This window comes from Odocoileus virginianus, chromosome 10, assembly GCF_023699985.2.
Source record: "Odocoileus virginianus isolate 20LAN1187 ecotype Illinois chromosome 10, Ovbor_1.2, whole genome shotgun sequence".
In the NCBI taxonomy this organism is placed as follows: domain Eukaryota; kingdom Metazoa; phylum Chordata; class Mammalia; order Artiodactyla; family Cervidae; genus Odocoileus; species Odocoileus virginianus.
In genome coordinates this window covers 71,168,010-71,181,963 of record NC_069683.1, presented here as the reverse complement: position 1 = coordinate 71,181,963, position 13,954 = coordinate 71,168,010, and the positions used below count along the sequence as shown (strand labels likewise).

At 35.6% G+C, this 13,954-nt stretch overlaps 1 protein-coding gene across 2 annotated transcripts; it reads left to right on the top strand.

Moving 5' to 3' along the window:
* The first annotated feature begins 311 nt into the window (after nucleotides 1-311).
* Nucleotides 312-11,747, top strand: LOC110141490 (caspase-1-like). 2 transcript variants are annotated; one of them, XM_070473687.1, is made up of 10 exons: nucleotides 312-381; nucleotides 960-1,226; nucleotides 3,530-3,589; nucleotides 6,147-6,262; nucleotides 6,916-7,089; nucleotides 7,526-7,760; nucleotides 8,254-8,337; nucleotides 10,562-10,671; nucleotides 11,121-11,220; nucleotides 11,648-11,747. In XM_070473687.1, the coding sequence occupies exons 1-9, from the start codon at nucleotides 375-377 to the stop codon at nucleotides 11,217-11,219; spliced, it is 1,152 nt and encodes a 383-aa protein (XP_070329788.1). In that variant the 5' UTR covers nucleotides 312-374; the 3' UTR covers nucleotide 11,220; nucleotides 11,648-11,747. The 2 variants fall into 2 exon arrangements, with proteins under 2 accessions (XP_070329788.1, XP_020756044.2); XM_020900385.2 differs by having other exon boundaries at nucleotides 8,194-8,337.
* The last annotated feature ends 2,207 nt before the right edge of the window (nucleotides 11,748-13,954 follow it).

Here is a 13,954-nt window from a genome sequence, read left to right as displayed (position 1 = left end):
TATCCAGTCTGACTTTTTGTTACAGCAGCCTGAATGAATGAAGATATTAAAGGATGAGTTAGTTTTGCAGATTACACTTAATTATTGTGTAAGTTTGATTGTATACATACTTCTTCATTATATTCTTATTCTGTAAGCCTCATTTCCCGCCTACCCTGACCCGATTCAAATTGTGGTGAAGGAAATTTCCCAGGGATACACTCCCTGATGTGATCTAAGTTGTAGTTATCTGATAATCTCTTTAGGACAGAAATAAATGCATATATATACACATGCGCCATGAGTATTTCACAATGCGTGCACACCCTGTTGAAAAGGAAGGTGGAATAAGCTTTCAGTTTCATAACACACACCAAGGCTAAGAAGGGGAAGCCATGGCCGGTGAGTATTTTTTACTGAAAACAGCTTCTTGAAAGAATAGTTTTGGAAGGGGCTGGCTTTTACAGAAGCCATAATTAAGTTCTGTGAATGTGCAAAGAGGGAGTGCTTGTGACAGGAGAGGTACCGGTGGGGCAAAAAAAAAAGAAAGGGGTGCAGAACAGCAAGGGACAGAAAGGAATCAAACTTCACTGGCTGCTCTCTGGCTATCATTTTGCAATCTTAACTGAATTCTGACAGAGGGTGCAGAATTGGCACAGAATAAGTTCCAGCAGCTCTCCCCAAAGGAAATGGAAAATCACTGTTTCATTATTTTATTATGCACAGTTGAATCAACATGAGGCATGTTAACATAGGATTTTCAGGTACGATCTTGGGGATAGTAAATCTCAGTCTTCAGGCCACACCATCAGCACATGGATAATACTGGGGGAAGAATGAGGTGTAAGTCTTCCGGATTACCACACTGTGTGGGAAGGCACATTTTACTGATTAAATCTGAAAGAGCCTATTCTGAGTTGCTGAGAGGAAAGGAAAGTGAGGCTGTTTTTATGACTTGCAGCTTCTTTTGTTTCCAACAGACAAGGTTCTGAAAGAGAAGAGGAATCTGTTTGTTCATTCAGTGAGCAAGGGTACAATAAATGACTTGCTGGATGAGCTATTAGAAAAAAGAGTGCTGAACCAGGAGGAGATGGAAAAAGTAAGAGATGAAAATGCTACAGCTGAGGATAAAGCCCGGTTTTTGATAGACATTGTTATTTGTAAAGGACGTCAGGCATGCCAAATCTGCATCAGCCACATTTGTAAAGAAGACTCCCACCTAGCAGGAATACTGGGGCTCACCTCAGGTAAGGGCCTGTCAGGCCTAATATCTGACTTCTTCATTGGTCATGTTAGCTTGCAGAACACTTCTTACCTCTGGTTTCAGGTATTTCAGTGATCATATTGCTTGCCCCCTGTCTCTTTTCTTCTTTGTTCCTGTTTTTTGGCCTTAGGATCTCTCTTTTGTTTAAAGCTTATTTCCTATCCTGAGTATGTTGTAGCTCATTTGTTGAAGCTCATGAGGACAATCTTGAAAAGTTTCACAGTGTATTCTCCAGTCATCCTTGCAAGGTACTTTATTGACTTATCTAGTAAATTAGTTATAGTCTAAAGGTCCCTAGAAACCTCTGTGTAGTGATTTGACACAGGTTTAAAGTCTGTAATCAAATACTTTGTATAATGTCTCTCCAAAAGTTTGCTCTCCAGGAGGAATAAAATATATTTCAGGGAGAATGGGACACTCAGAGAATAAATTAATTGCTTACAGAAAAGTAGAGATTTTAAGTGGACTCTTGCTTTTAGTTGCCCCCTTGCATTTTCTTTCCAGTAGGATTGTGCACTCTACTGCGCACCATTCTGGGAGGCCCATCGCCTCTCTTTCTGTCTCCTGAAGACTCAGTCCAGGCTCAGCCATCTGAGCTGCCTCTTCTATCTTTCCCTAGTTTCTCCACACAAAAAAGACTGGAGCTCTGATAGGCTTCCAGTTACTGGCTTCTTTTGTGCTTCTAAAATTCCCTGGAGAAGGGAAAATCTACCCACTGTATAGTCCATGGAGTTGCAAGGAGTTGGGCATGACTGAGCAACTTTCACTTTTGTGCTTCTAAAAGCAGTCAAAGAGAGTAGATGTTATTTGAAAACACGAAATCATTTGTCCCTCAGGAACTGGGAGGAGCCTGTGTCCCTCTCAGTGACAGCAAATATTTTCTTTGTTGATTTTTTTTGGATACATTTTTTAGATTAGGTCCCACCTCCAAAAATTAAAGACAATCAATAAAAATAAAGGTTTAGAATATCTATATAATAGTCAAAATCTCTTCTTCCTTATCATATTTCTTTTAACTCACAGTCCTTAAACCCTAGAAGCACTTGTGCAACTCATGTGATAACTCTAATTCCTGTAGTCTATTTCTCCAGTTGTTGGATAATACCTCCTCAGCCAAGGTTGTAATGGCTTTGCTGCCTCCTCAGCTATTTGCCAGTTGCTTCAGGACCCAAGTGTATGATAATTGGATATAATATTTAAATTTGCTCTAAGAGGACACACCTAAAAACATTTCTTGACATATAAACTACTGCAATAACAAGGCCTCATGCAGAAAATGTTCTTGAATTTATTGATGGTTAATTTAGTCCTGCAGTTTAGATGGGAAAGATGGGACAAATTGTAGCCTATGTCTTGGACTTGAAGTATTGTGGGATGACCTAAGGCTTTCCTCCATTCACATGGCCCATATTTTGGCTACAGAATCTTGTCTTCAATAGGTACTATGACTTGGAGTAGTATTGGTTCATGCTGATTCTTAAGTTTCTAGAATATGTTTCTCAGGTGGGTGTTGCTACATTGAGATACTTATAAAACCTTAAAGTTAATTTCAATTCTTGTACTTGAACTTGACAATCATAATGTCTAGTGACATCAGAGAATATATTAATAGATTTGATTGAGTAAGACAAGTGCAGATTACAGGTTGTGGTCAGGGCTCTGGTCATATGCATAATTGTATAAAACCCTTTGTGGGCTAGAGAGTAGGTTAGTGATTAAGAGGTCAGTATTGATAGTCAAAACATTTTTGTATTCAAATCCTGGCTCTGCCACCTTATTATTATATGACTTAAGAAATTTACTTAACACTTATTGGGGATAGGCCTCAATTTCATTCTCATTTTGTTGTGATAAATCTTGGCATGGCTAAGTGTTCAAACACAGAGGCCTTTTAGCACTAGTTTTCTCCAAAGTCCAGGTCAACTCTGAATTAGAAAACTTCGATTTGAATATACATTTGTTAGGCAGTACTGATCAGCTCAGAAGCCACCTTAAAATACATGTGATTCTATAGCTGATGTTGTTTCAATTTTATTTTCATAATAGAAAGTATAAATCAAAGAAGTCACTTCCAGACACTTTTGTTCTACCACTACTTAAGTTAACAAGTTCAGTCATTCATGTGTAGAAGCTTTCGTTTTCCAGTGATGAGTATGGCTTCAGGTGAGTCACATCTTGTATAGGATTAAATCCTGTGAAAGGTATCTTTAGTAAGGAGTGTCCAACACACTGGGGTAAGAATCTTTAGAGCTTGTGACTATTTTAATGTCCTTTGTCTTTCCTCAGGTTCACAGTCTGGAAATTATCTTAGACAAGAATCCAAAGTATTGTTCCCTCCTTTTCCAGGTAATGGTATTCTCAAGGCATTGCCACCTTCCTTGGCATTAACTACAGATTAATGGGATGAACTCAGGGTGAGAGGACCATGGGTTTATTTATAGATTTATTCTATACATTTTTTCTCTTAATCCATTCTGCTTTAGCAGGAGCTGTTCCTACAGCTTCACTATCATGTTTATACTAACAGTTCTGAATCTTTATCGCAAATCCTGAGTGCCACACTTTGCTATTCAATAATCTACTGAACTTGTGCATTCATCTCCTACAGACACTTTCAATCCTGTGAACTGAGATAGCTTGCCATGCTTCCCCCTTTTGGCTCTCCTCAACTTTCCTCTGTCTTGATGAATGATACCACTATCACCCAGTAATTCAAGCCAGAAACCTGAAATTGTCTTAGACCATTTCTCCCTCACTTCCAACATTTAAATGGCACCCAGATTTTCTTTTCCTCTCACAAATTCAGATTGGCTTCTGCATTTCTACTTCTACTATTAGATGTCAGAGTCCCTATTCCAAGAGTGTTCCATAATTCTCCAGTCATAACTTTCACTATATTTTTCTTGTAATTTAAAAAATAAATGCAGTATTTTCCCTCGTAGCACTAAAAGCTTTATGAGGAAATTGGACATATGTTTTTTTCTTATAGTTCACCTTTAATAGAATTTCACCAGTAAACCTGTAATATATATGTAACAAATATTTGTTAAGACTATTTCACTGAATAATTTGGGCAGAATCATTACTGTTTACTATGCCATTAGAAAATATTTGCATAGCCAATTGTGTATGGACTATTCAGAAAGTAATGAATAAAACAAGCAAGATTTCTTCTTTTCTTAAAACTACTTGAATATATGAATAGTGAATGGATAGGCATTTAAGAAACTCCACCATCAAAATAAAGCCAGCCAAAAATTTGGGGATGGAAATGAAACTACACATATCTGTGTCAGTTGACATGATATGGGATATTGTAACAGAGACAAATGTTTACAATAGCTAGATAAGATAGAAATGTTTGTTCCAATTCAAGGAATTTCTAAAATGGGCATTTTTTTCTTTAGATTCAGCTTTCTTTCAGGTGGTAACTCAGATATCTAGGTCTCTTTCATGCTATGGCTCTGGTATTTGTACCATACAATGCCAAAATGATTGTAATGGCAATCAAATTAATGGCATTGGAAGGAATATGTAGGATCATTTGTAAGATTTTGTTAGGCTTGGCCTGGATGAATAACACAGTATATCAGCTTTCATCCCATTGTCTAGAACTTAGTTATATGGCCATACCTAATGACTAGATTGTTAGCAATATAGATTAGCTATGTGTTCAGGAAAAAGAATGAATTGTCTTGTTGAAGATTTAGCCAGTCTCAGCCACAAAATTTAAACACAGAACTTTTCATTCAACATAGCACTGAAGGTATCACAACTAATACCTAGGTCCCAGATGACAAGGACACTCATTATATAACCAAGGGCCATAAGAAAAATTAACTCTAATATAGTCCAAATATTTATCTAATTTTTCTATTGTTCTTCAGACTCCTTTTTTAAGAAATGCAATATTTTTTCCACATGATAATGATTTCTATAGTTTTTTTTCCCAACTATATCCATTCTCTCTTACTTTCTCCACAGTCAACACACTTTGTTCTACATTGGTTTACCTAACTGAATTCTACTAAATTCTACAAATTCCTCATCAAAATTGAATATAATTTTCTTGTTTGAACAGTTTAGTTTCTAAAATATCCCCCCCACATCAGTAAAACTTATTTCTATTTTGAAGCAAATATTAGATTATTTTTTTAGAAAATGTGCAACATTATTGGATGATGTTGAATTTGTGATCAAATAAACTCCCAAGTCTTAAGCCATTGTGAAAATTCTTCCTCATATATTTGTGCAATCAATATTTAGTGCTATGGATTTCTCTAGGTGTACACCTTGATTTAGTACTCTATTTCATATTCATTTTTGTCCATGTATTCAGTATCTTCTTTTTCTCCCTGTGTGTACACACAGTAAAGAGAGTCCTAAAGGATATAGGACAAAGGATTTTCCTTCCTACCTTTCTTGCAGTCTCTAATGCCTACTCTTACAACTGTTAAGCAAATAAACAGCTAAAGAAATAGATACATAACAAGAATTTTTAAATCATTGAAATGTATTCATTAAGGCCAACTTCAATTATCTAAGATTTCAATTACTTGAAATATATTTATAGCTTAATTCTTTTATCTAACATACTGTTTTCTGGGATTTTTATCATGCATAGCCTTGAAAAACTCCCTTTTGCTTTTTAATGAAAAGCATTTGTAAAATGCTAAGTCTAAGTGATAAAGGGATGTGATGTCTATATCACACCCTGGAAATTTCTGACTTGGAATATATTCCTTTAGCAGAGTTGCTTTCAGTGGTGTAAGGAGTAACCCAGGATCATCTTCTTAAGGATTAATTCCCTCCTCCACGGCTTCATGCACAGGTGATTCAGGGAGGTGCACCAAATGAGATACTCAGAAATGCCATTGTTCATAATGTTTCTTGTCTCTTGCAGCTCCTCAGGCAATACAGGATAACCCAGTCAAGCTTGCATCTTCAGGACCAGAAGGGAACCTCAAGCTTTGCCCCCAAGAAACAGCCCAAAGAATATGGAAAGAAAAATCAGGAGAGGTGCTATGCTTAGAACATAAGGATCTGGGTGAAAGACACACTGGAGAAAATTCTAAACTGCAGTGGTTCTTTCTTAGAGCTAATTTCCTTGAGAGGTTCTGGAAAACCATCCTGCTTCTTCCCTTACATAAAGAATTCCTATTTTCCCGATTTATGTAGAGATTTTCAAGTTTAGTCCAATCTCCTGAGAAAATAGTTATAATATTAAGAACAAAACAGCTAAAATAATAAAAAACAGCTACTTAATAGGAGTCAGGCACTGTTCTGAGGATATTACATATAATAACACCTTGAACCCTCAAAATAGCCCAGTTTAGAGATCAGAAAACTGAGGCAACAGTTGTGAAATAATGTGTCTTAAGCAGTAAGTCAAGGAATCAGTTTTAGAACTGAGTCATTATAGCTCTAATTATGCTCATTTCTCTCAGTCCTACCTCTCAAAAGTTATAAAAATCAAGTGCTCAGCTGTCATCTGGGCATTCGCAGATTTCATTCCACTCCTAAGGTAGGACTCATTCTTCCCCCTTTATTTTTACCTATCAAGAGATTGGGTTTCTGCAGAGAACTAAGGGGAGAGAAGCTGTCTTAAATTCTCAAACTGGATATTTAATTAGAAAGAACAAGTCTATTTGTTCAACATGCATTTCTTACAGATTTACCCAATAATGGAAAGGTCAAACCGCACACGTCTTGCCCTCATTATCTGCAACATAGAGTTTGAAAATCTTCCCAAAAGAGATGGAGCTGATGTTGATACCAGAAATATGAAGATGCTACTAGAAGGTCTGGGATACAATGTGGATGTCAAAGAAAATCTCACTGCTTTGGTAAATTTTTTCATAATGTAGAGACAATGGTAATGGCCTTTACCCTTAAAGAATGTTAGAAAGATTGGTTGTAGCACCAGAAACTTAATCTCTTGATAGTCTAAAATTCAAATTTGTTTTTGTAGGGTATTTCATGCTTCTATCCTAGAATCTTTCAGCAAGAGTTTGGTGAAACCTTTGCCTGGAAAATGTTCTATTAATTCAATTATATGTCTGTGGCCACAAAAATAAATAAGTAATGCCCCTTACTCAGTACTAGAAATCCCTTAATTACAACCCATAACTCTTTTTCACCTTTCCATTAATTGAAAATTAAATTTTCCTTTTGTATTCCATTGATTTTCATATCATTCAGGAGTGTCTCTTTATTGGATTCCAAGCTGCCATGATAATCAATCACATAGCTCAACACCAGTGGTATTAATGTCTCTTCCAGGAAATGACTTTCGAACTGAAGGCATTTGCTGCTCGCTCAGAGCACCGGACCTCTGATAGTACTTTTCTGGTACTCATGTCTCATGGAATTCGGGCTGGCATTTGTGGGAAGAAATACTCTGAAGAAGTCCCAGACGTATTAAAACTTGATGACATCTTTCAAATTTTGAACACCTGGAACTGCCCAACTTTGAAGGACAAACCCAAGGTGATCATTATCCAGGCCTGCCGTGGTGGTGAGTGCTGATGTCCATTAGAACACGGGACCCTGAAGTATTGATCTCATCATCTGTATGTGTCCAGTATTTTTCCATTCCTTTGAGTCTACTCTTTAATGTCAAAGAAAAGCTACAATCCTGTTTGGTGAAAGTAGATATTCTTTGACATTACAAACGGGATTATAGCTTCTGTGAGTTATATGACTGCTTGGTAGAGTTTTGTTCCATTTTCAACTGAAATATCACTTTTAATCTTAAGACTTTGACGTTGTTAGAATTAATTTGAGGGTTAGGGGGGACAAGAGTTCTTAAGATAGTTTCTGAGATGTATATGTGCATCTATACCTGAATTAAAATTATTGACAAATTAGTAAATGGTTGAACAGATGTTTAGTGGAGAAAGTTTTCTTGGCTATTGGCAGTTACAAGAAACTAAATCTTGTCTTTTCAGAGAAGCAAGGGATGGTATGGGTAAACGATTCTGTAACAGCTTCTGGAAATTGTTCCTTAGTGGCCCCAGAAGATTTTGAGGCTGATGCAATTAAGAAAGCCCACATAGAGAAAGATTTTATTGCTTTCTGCTCTTCGACACCAGGTAATGAGTATATGTGTAAGACAACTCTATGAGCATTACCAATACAGAAACTCACACTGATACATTAGAGTATGGATACCTGTGTTAAAATTTTCGTGAGACTTTGAAAGACTAATTCAAGTCTTCCTCTCAGTTACACCTTCAATTCTCCTTATCCATGGAGATCAAATAAATATGCATCTGTTTTAGTAAACTTCCATGGTACAAAATGATTGTTGTACTGTTAGGAATAGATAGATAGGTCCACATCTTGACATCACTTAACATTTCAATTTGCCTACGCATGTATTTATAGAAGAGTATTTATAAAGGGGAGAGGCAGAAAAGGAAACAAAGTATATTGAGTCCCTATGGTAAAGGCATTTCAACCAGAAGTGTGGAGTTTATAAAACAGAAAAAAAAAAAAAAAAAAAACCCTGAATGATTCTAAATCTAGATTTTGGATTATGAGTACTGCCAATTATATTCTGACTCTGTCACTTAGTGCTTTGTAAATTAGTTCCAGTTACTTAGCTTCTTTGGGCTTTCTTTGAATTCCTCACTAATATATGTGAATACAAATATCATTGCCATAAGGCTTAAAACATTTTAATAATAAATATGAAATGTTAAGTAAGCATAACATAAAATAAAGCACACTTTAAATGATTGCCACTATTAATGATGTTTCTATGTTGTAGCTTAATTCAAGCTTTTACCTTGAGTTACTTTCCATATCCAGGTTTAAATAAAAGTCATCCACTATAGTTTGGAATTTCTTGGACATTAACATTCTCTTGATTACTTCCAGCCTTAAGGATTTGCCTGTGATCAAATAGTTTAACTTACAGATTTTCTTCTATAATGAGGTACCATCTCTCAGGAGACATGATTTTGCATTGTGTTGACCATATCTTGATGTAGAAATCAATTTTTTTCAAAAATGAAAACAATGACACTAGGGAAAGCCTCCATACATTTACAATTTGAGTGTATTTAACAAACTTTAATACTAGATGTAGCTATTAAAAAAAATTGATTCCAGTATTCCACAAAGATTTACCTCTAGGTATTATAACCTTTATGAGCCCCCTGGCTTCTTGATAATCTATCTTGTTGATTTTTGTCTTGTTTTCTTTCACTTTCTTCATGCTCCTTCCAGATGATTTGTGGAAACTCCAGTTCAGTTGTCTTGAGATTCTATGAGCAAATCTAGCTTTATATCCTCTGGTATTACTTCCAATTACATTGTAGTACTCTTATGAAGAAAAGTGATTGGTCTCTAACTAATTTCACAAAAAACTTGAAGAGATATTGGCATGCAACTCTGTCCCACCTACTTCTTTTAATTGAAACCATCTTCATTAAGACAGCTGTAGTTTTAGATAGGATTTTAATCTATTACTAGTATGCATTTTATTACCACTTCTATTGGCTAAAATATTTTGATACTTTTCCTATATATTCCTTTACATAATTTAAAAATGGCTTTATAACTTCTAAGTCCTACTATTTTGTATAACTATTCTTTTTTAATATGTCTTTTCTATGAGTGTTTTGTCTTATGATCTTTCCCTCTTAAATCTTTTCTAGGTATGGACTTCTTTTCTCTTGGTGCCATTTTCAAATTTAATTAGTAATTTCTTTGTCTAAATGCTTTATGATCAATATTATTTGATTTTTATTAAATCAGAAGATAGATAAATTTAAATAAATATTATTAATATGATTTCCTTGTATAAACTGGGTACTACATTTGTATATTCTTCAGATCCTTGCAATGCATTTACATCTAATATGCAAATGTATTTTGGGGGCAGAAATTATTACCCTACCTCTTACAGTCAAGGCCTGCATTTCAGAGTGTATAATTAACTTAACTCAAGTCTGTCAGTGGCACTCTTGGGATCCACACTCAGGTATTTGTTCCTCAAGGCCCAGTTATTCCCTTCCATTCCATCCTGACTTTCCTTCTCTACTATATTTATGGTTCTTTGAATCTCAAAGATTATGCTGCATAACATCTGTACCATATACAGCATTCTTCATATGGCTTTAAAAATTTTCAAGTATCTGAAAATATTCACACTGAATGTTGAATAGAGTCACTTAAAAATGGCATACAGTCTGTAAGAAATAGCATAAACTCAACAGTCTGCTTTAGCTGGAACAGAAATCCTAGGACTTCATTTCTGTAGCCAAGTGAGAGACCTTGCATGAAATTTGAAATGTGTTTTCTCCATAGATAATGTTTCCTGGAGACATCCCATATTGGGCTCTCTTTTTATTATTAAACTCATCAAAAATTTTCAAGAATATGCCTGGTCCTGTGACCTGGAGGAAATTTTCCGAAAGGTAGGTGCTAGATACTTCTGAAATGCTACTTCCCTATTTGTTCTAACTGGCAACCTAAAAAGCAGCTCTGGACATGTTTTCTTCTAAAAAATGTCCTTCTTTTCAAATGAGTTTGAGGTTTTCTTTGGTGAGTCAGCCAACCCAGAAGCCAATTCCAAGCTATTATGATCTAGAAAACAAACCCTAGAAAAGAATAGACAAATGAGTGAATAGACAAATGAGTGGACTCTAATTTGCTTGTGTCCAAAGCTTTTAGATTCAGTAGATTTTAAAAGCATGGTTAGTCCATCCTTAGACATGCATACCGCTGATTTGTATAGAGGCAAAACCTTTTTGTTTTAATCATTTATTTTGCTACTATTTTTCCAACATAAGTGCAAATTCTTCCACTTGGAGCGGGGAGTGGGGGTGGGTGGGTGGGAAATCTGTAGAATTTATTTTCCTTTTAGGTTCGATTTTCATTTGAGCTGCCAGATGGTAAGGTACAGATGCCCACCACTGAAAGAGTGACTTTGACAAGATGTTTCTACCTCTTTCCAGGATATTAAAGTAAGTAAGCTGTAAGTACAGATGTATGTGTGGTAGGGATGGAGTAAAATTGGGGGAGGCGTACTGAACTACCCTCCTAGTGAAGATCTCAAGTTCTAGTATAATAAACAGGGGATAACAAAAGGATAATGAAAGCCTTTCTGCTGGTTAGTACAGGGCACACTGCACTTCCCTCAAAGTTGTGCAGAGGTAGATGGCCATTTCTCAAGGTTAGCTGATATAGACTGAGATTAGGCCAGAAGATGATGAAATCTCAGTTTTAGACGTTCCTCCCCTTTGCGTCAGCAGGGCAATATTGAGACATAACACAGGCTCTTTATTCTTATGAATGTATGTAACCACTTGGTGTAGTCATTTTTATAACTTGCATTTCTTTTAGCAGAATTCTTTTTTGATGCTTGTTTTATTTTCTCTCCCTTTTCCATAGGAAGCCAGGAGTTCTGTCATTCTATAACTGTTTTGGAATCCTGTTGGCAGAAAACAGACATTTCTTTAAACATTTCAATAAATTTGAAATAGAAATGAAAGGTCATCAGTTTCTTTTTCACCACTCTGAGAAGGTAGGGAGGTGGAATTTGGAGCAAATAATGGGTTTGAAGTCTTCAGATTTCATACGAATTGAACTTGCTACTCACACCATTCTTTCTAGAAAACATTTGCTAGATTTTCTGCTTTAGGGATACAGATGTAAATTACAGTAGGTACCTGACCTCAACAAATTTTGGGCTCAACGGGAGATATTCAGAGAAGGTAATGTGATAAGTAACTTATCCAAAATCTCAGTTTGTCACTGGCAGTCATGACTACTGTTTATACAATTCTAGCACTTCCTTAAGGCATTTCAGTAACACAAAATAATTGTGTAACTAGGTACCTAGTAGTTTACCATCTCATTGAGAAGACAAGACAGTCAAGAAACATGAAACAATCAGCATATAGTATAATGCCTGTAAATAAATGCCAGGGTGAGGTGTATACAAAGTAATATCTCTATGAGTTTGGGGTAAGATTTTCACTTAGCAAGGTTATACCCAGAAAAGACTGGAAAAAACTACTCTTTCACTTGCAAATATGAGCCTTTTCTAATCCTAACCCATTAAAAGTGAAGATGAATTTCTGACCATTTTGTTGTTTTATTTGGACTTGTCAAATATACACTTACTGGGATTTTTTCCCAATGTTTTATTAGAATATATATGTATGTACACACATATATATGGAGTATAGTTGACTTACAGTGTTCTGTCTGTTTCAACTGTACAGCAAAATTAATCAGTTATGCACATAATATGTCTACTCTTTTTAGATTATTTTCCCACATAGGTTATTACAGAATATTGAATAGAGTTCCCTGTGCTAAAAGAAGGCTTTTATTAATTATCTATTTTATGTATAGTTATATATATGTTAATCTCAATCTCCTAATTTATGCCTCCCCCTGCTTACTTTTGGTAAACATAAGCTTATTAAAAAAAAAAAAATAGGTTATTTTCTGCATCCATTTCATAAAAAAGTTCATTTGTACCACTTTCTTTCAATTCCAAATTTAAGTGCTATCGTATGATATTTATCTTTCTTTTCTGACTTATTTTCTGTAGTATGATTTGCAGCAACATGGATGGACCTAGAATTTCTGACCTTTTAAAAATCTTCAAAGTTGAGCATGTCACAATTTTTTTTTTCTTTCTACATCTTGACAAGTGATTCTCCATTGGGCGGAGTGGCGGTGGTTGTGGGAAAATCAAGTAGAATTTATTTCCTTTAGTTCGATTTCATTTGAGCTGCCAATGTTAAGGTACAGATGCGACACACTGAAAAGTGATTTGACAAGATGTTTCTAACTCTTTCCAGGATATAAAGTAAAAGCTGTAAGTAGAGTAGTGTGAGGAGGAGTAAATTGGGGCGTACTGAATACTCTAGTGAGATCTCAAGTTCTAGTATAATAAACAGGGGATACAAAAGGATAAGATAAGCCTTTCTGCTGTTAGTACAGGAACTAGACTTCTCAAGTTGTGGGTGTTTTGGCCATTTCTCAAGGTTTGTATTAGCTGAGCTAATTAGCGATTAGAAATCTCAGTTTCAGAGTTCTCCCTTTGCGTCAGTAGGGCAATATTGAGACATAACACAGGCTCTTATTTAGAGTGTATGTAACCACTCGTAGTCATTTTATAACTGCATTTCTTTTAGCAGATTCCTTTTTGGCTGTTCATTTTCTCTCCCTTTTCCATAGAGCCAGGAGTTCTGTCATCTAACTGTTTTGGAATCCTGTGGCACAGGAAAACGAGACATTTCTTAACATTTCAATAAATTTGGGAAATGAATGAATATCTCAGTTCTTTTTCACCACTCTGAGAGGTAGGAGTGGAATTGAGTTCAAATATGGGTTGAAGTCTTCAGATTCATCCAACTTGAACTTGCTACTCACACCCATTCTTTCTAGAAAACATTGCTAGAGTTTTTTCTGCTTTGGATACAGATATAATACAGTAGGTACCTGACCGTAATACACTTTGGCTCAAAGGAGTTCAGAGATAGTATGTGATAAGTAACTTATCCAAAATCTATTGTCACTGAGTCATGATACTGTTTATACAATTTGCTTCTTAGGCATTACGTAACACAATAATTGTATAACTAGGGACCTAGTTTATACCATCTCATTGAAGACAAGACAGTCAAAATGAAATCGTCAGCATATAGTATAATGCTATAATATTGCAGGTGTAGTGTACTA

Bases quoted from the DNA above. Each gene is read 5' to 3' on its own strand.
- LOC110141490 (XM_020900385.2), top strand. The intron at 7,090-7,525 runs GTAAATTTTTTC...TGTCTCTTCCAG, and splicing joins AAGAAAATCTCACTGCTTTG to GAAATGACTTTCGAACTGAA. The intron at 7,761-8,193 runs GTGAGTGCTGAT...TTGTCTTTTCAG, and splicing joins TATCCAGGCCTGCCGTGGTG to AGAAGCAAGGGATGGTATGG.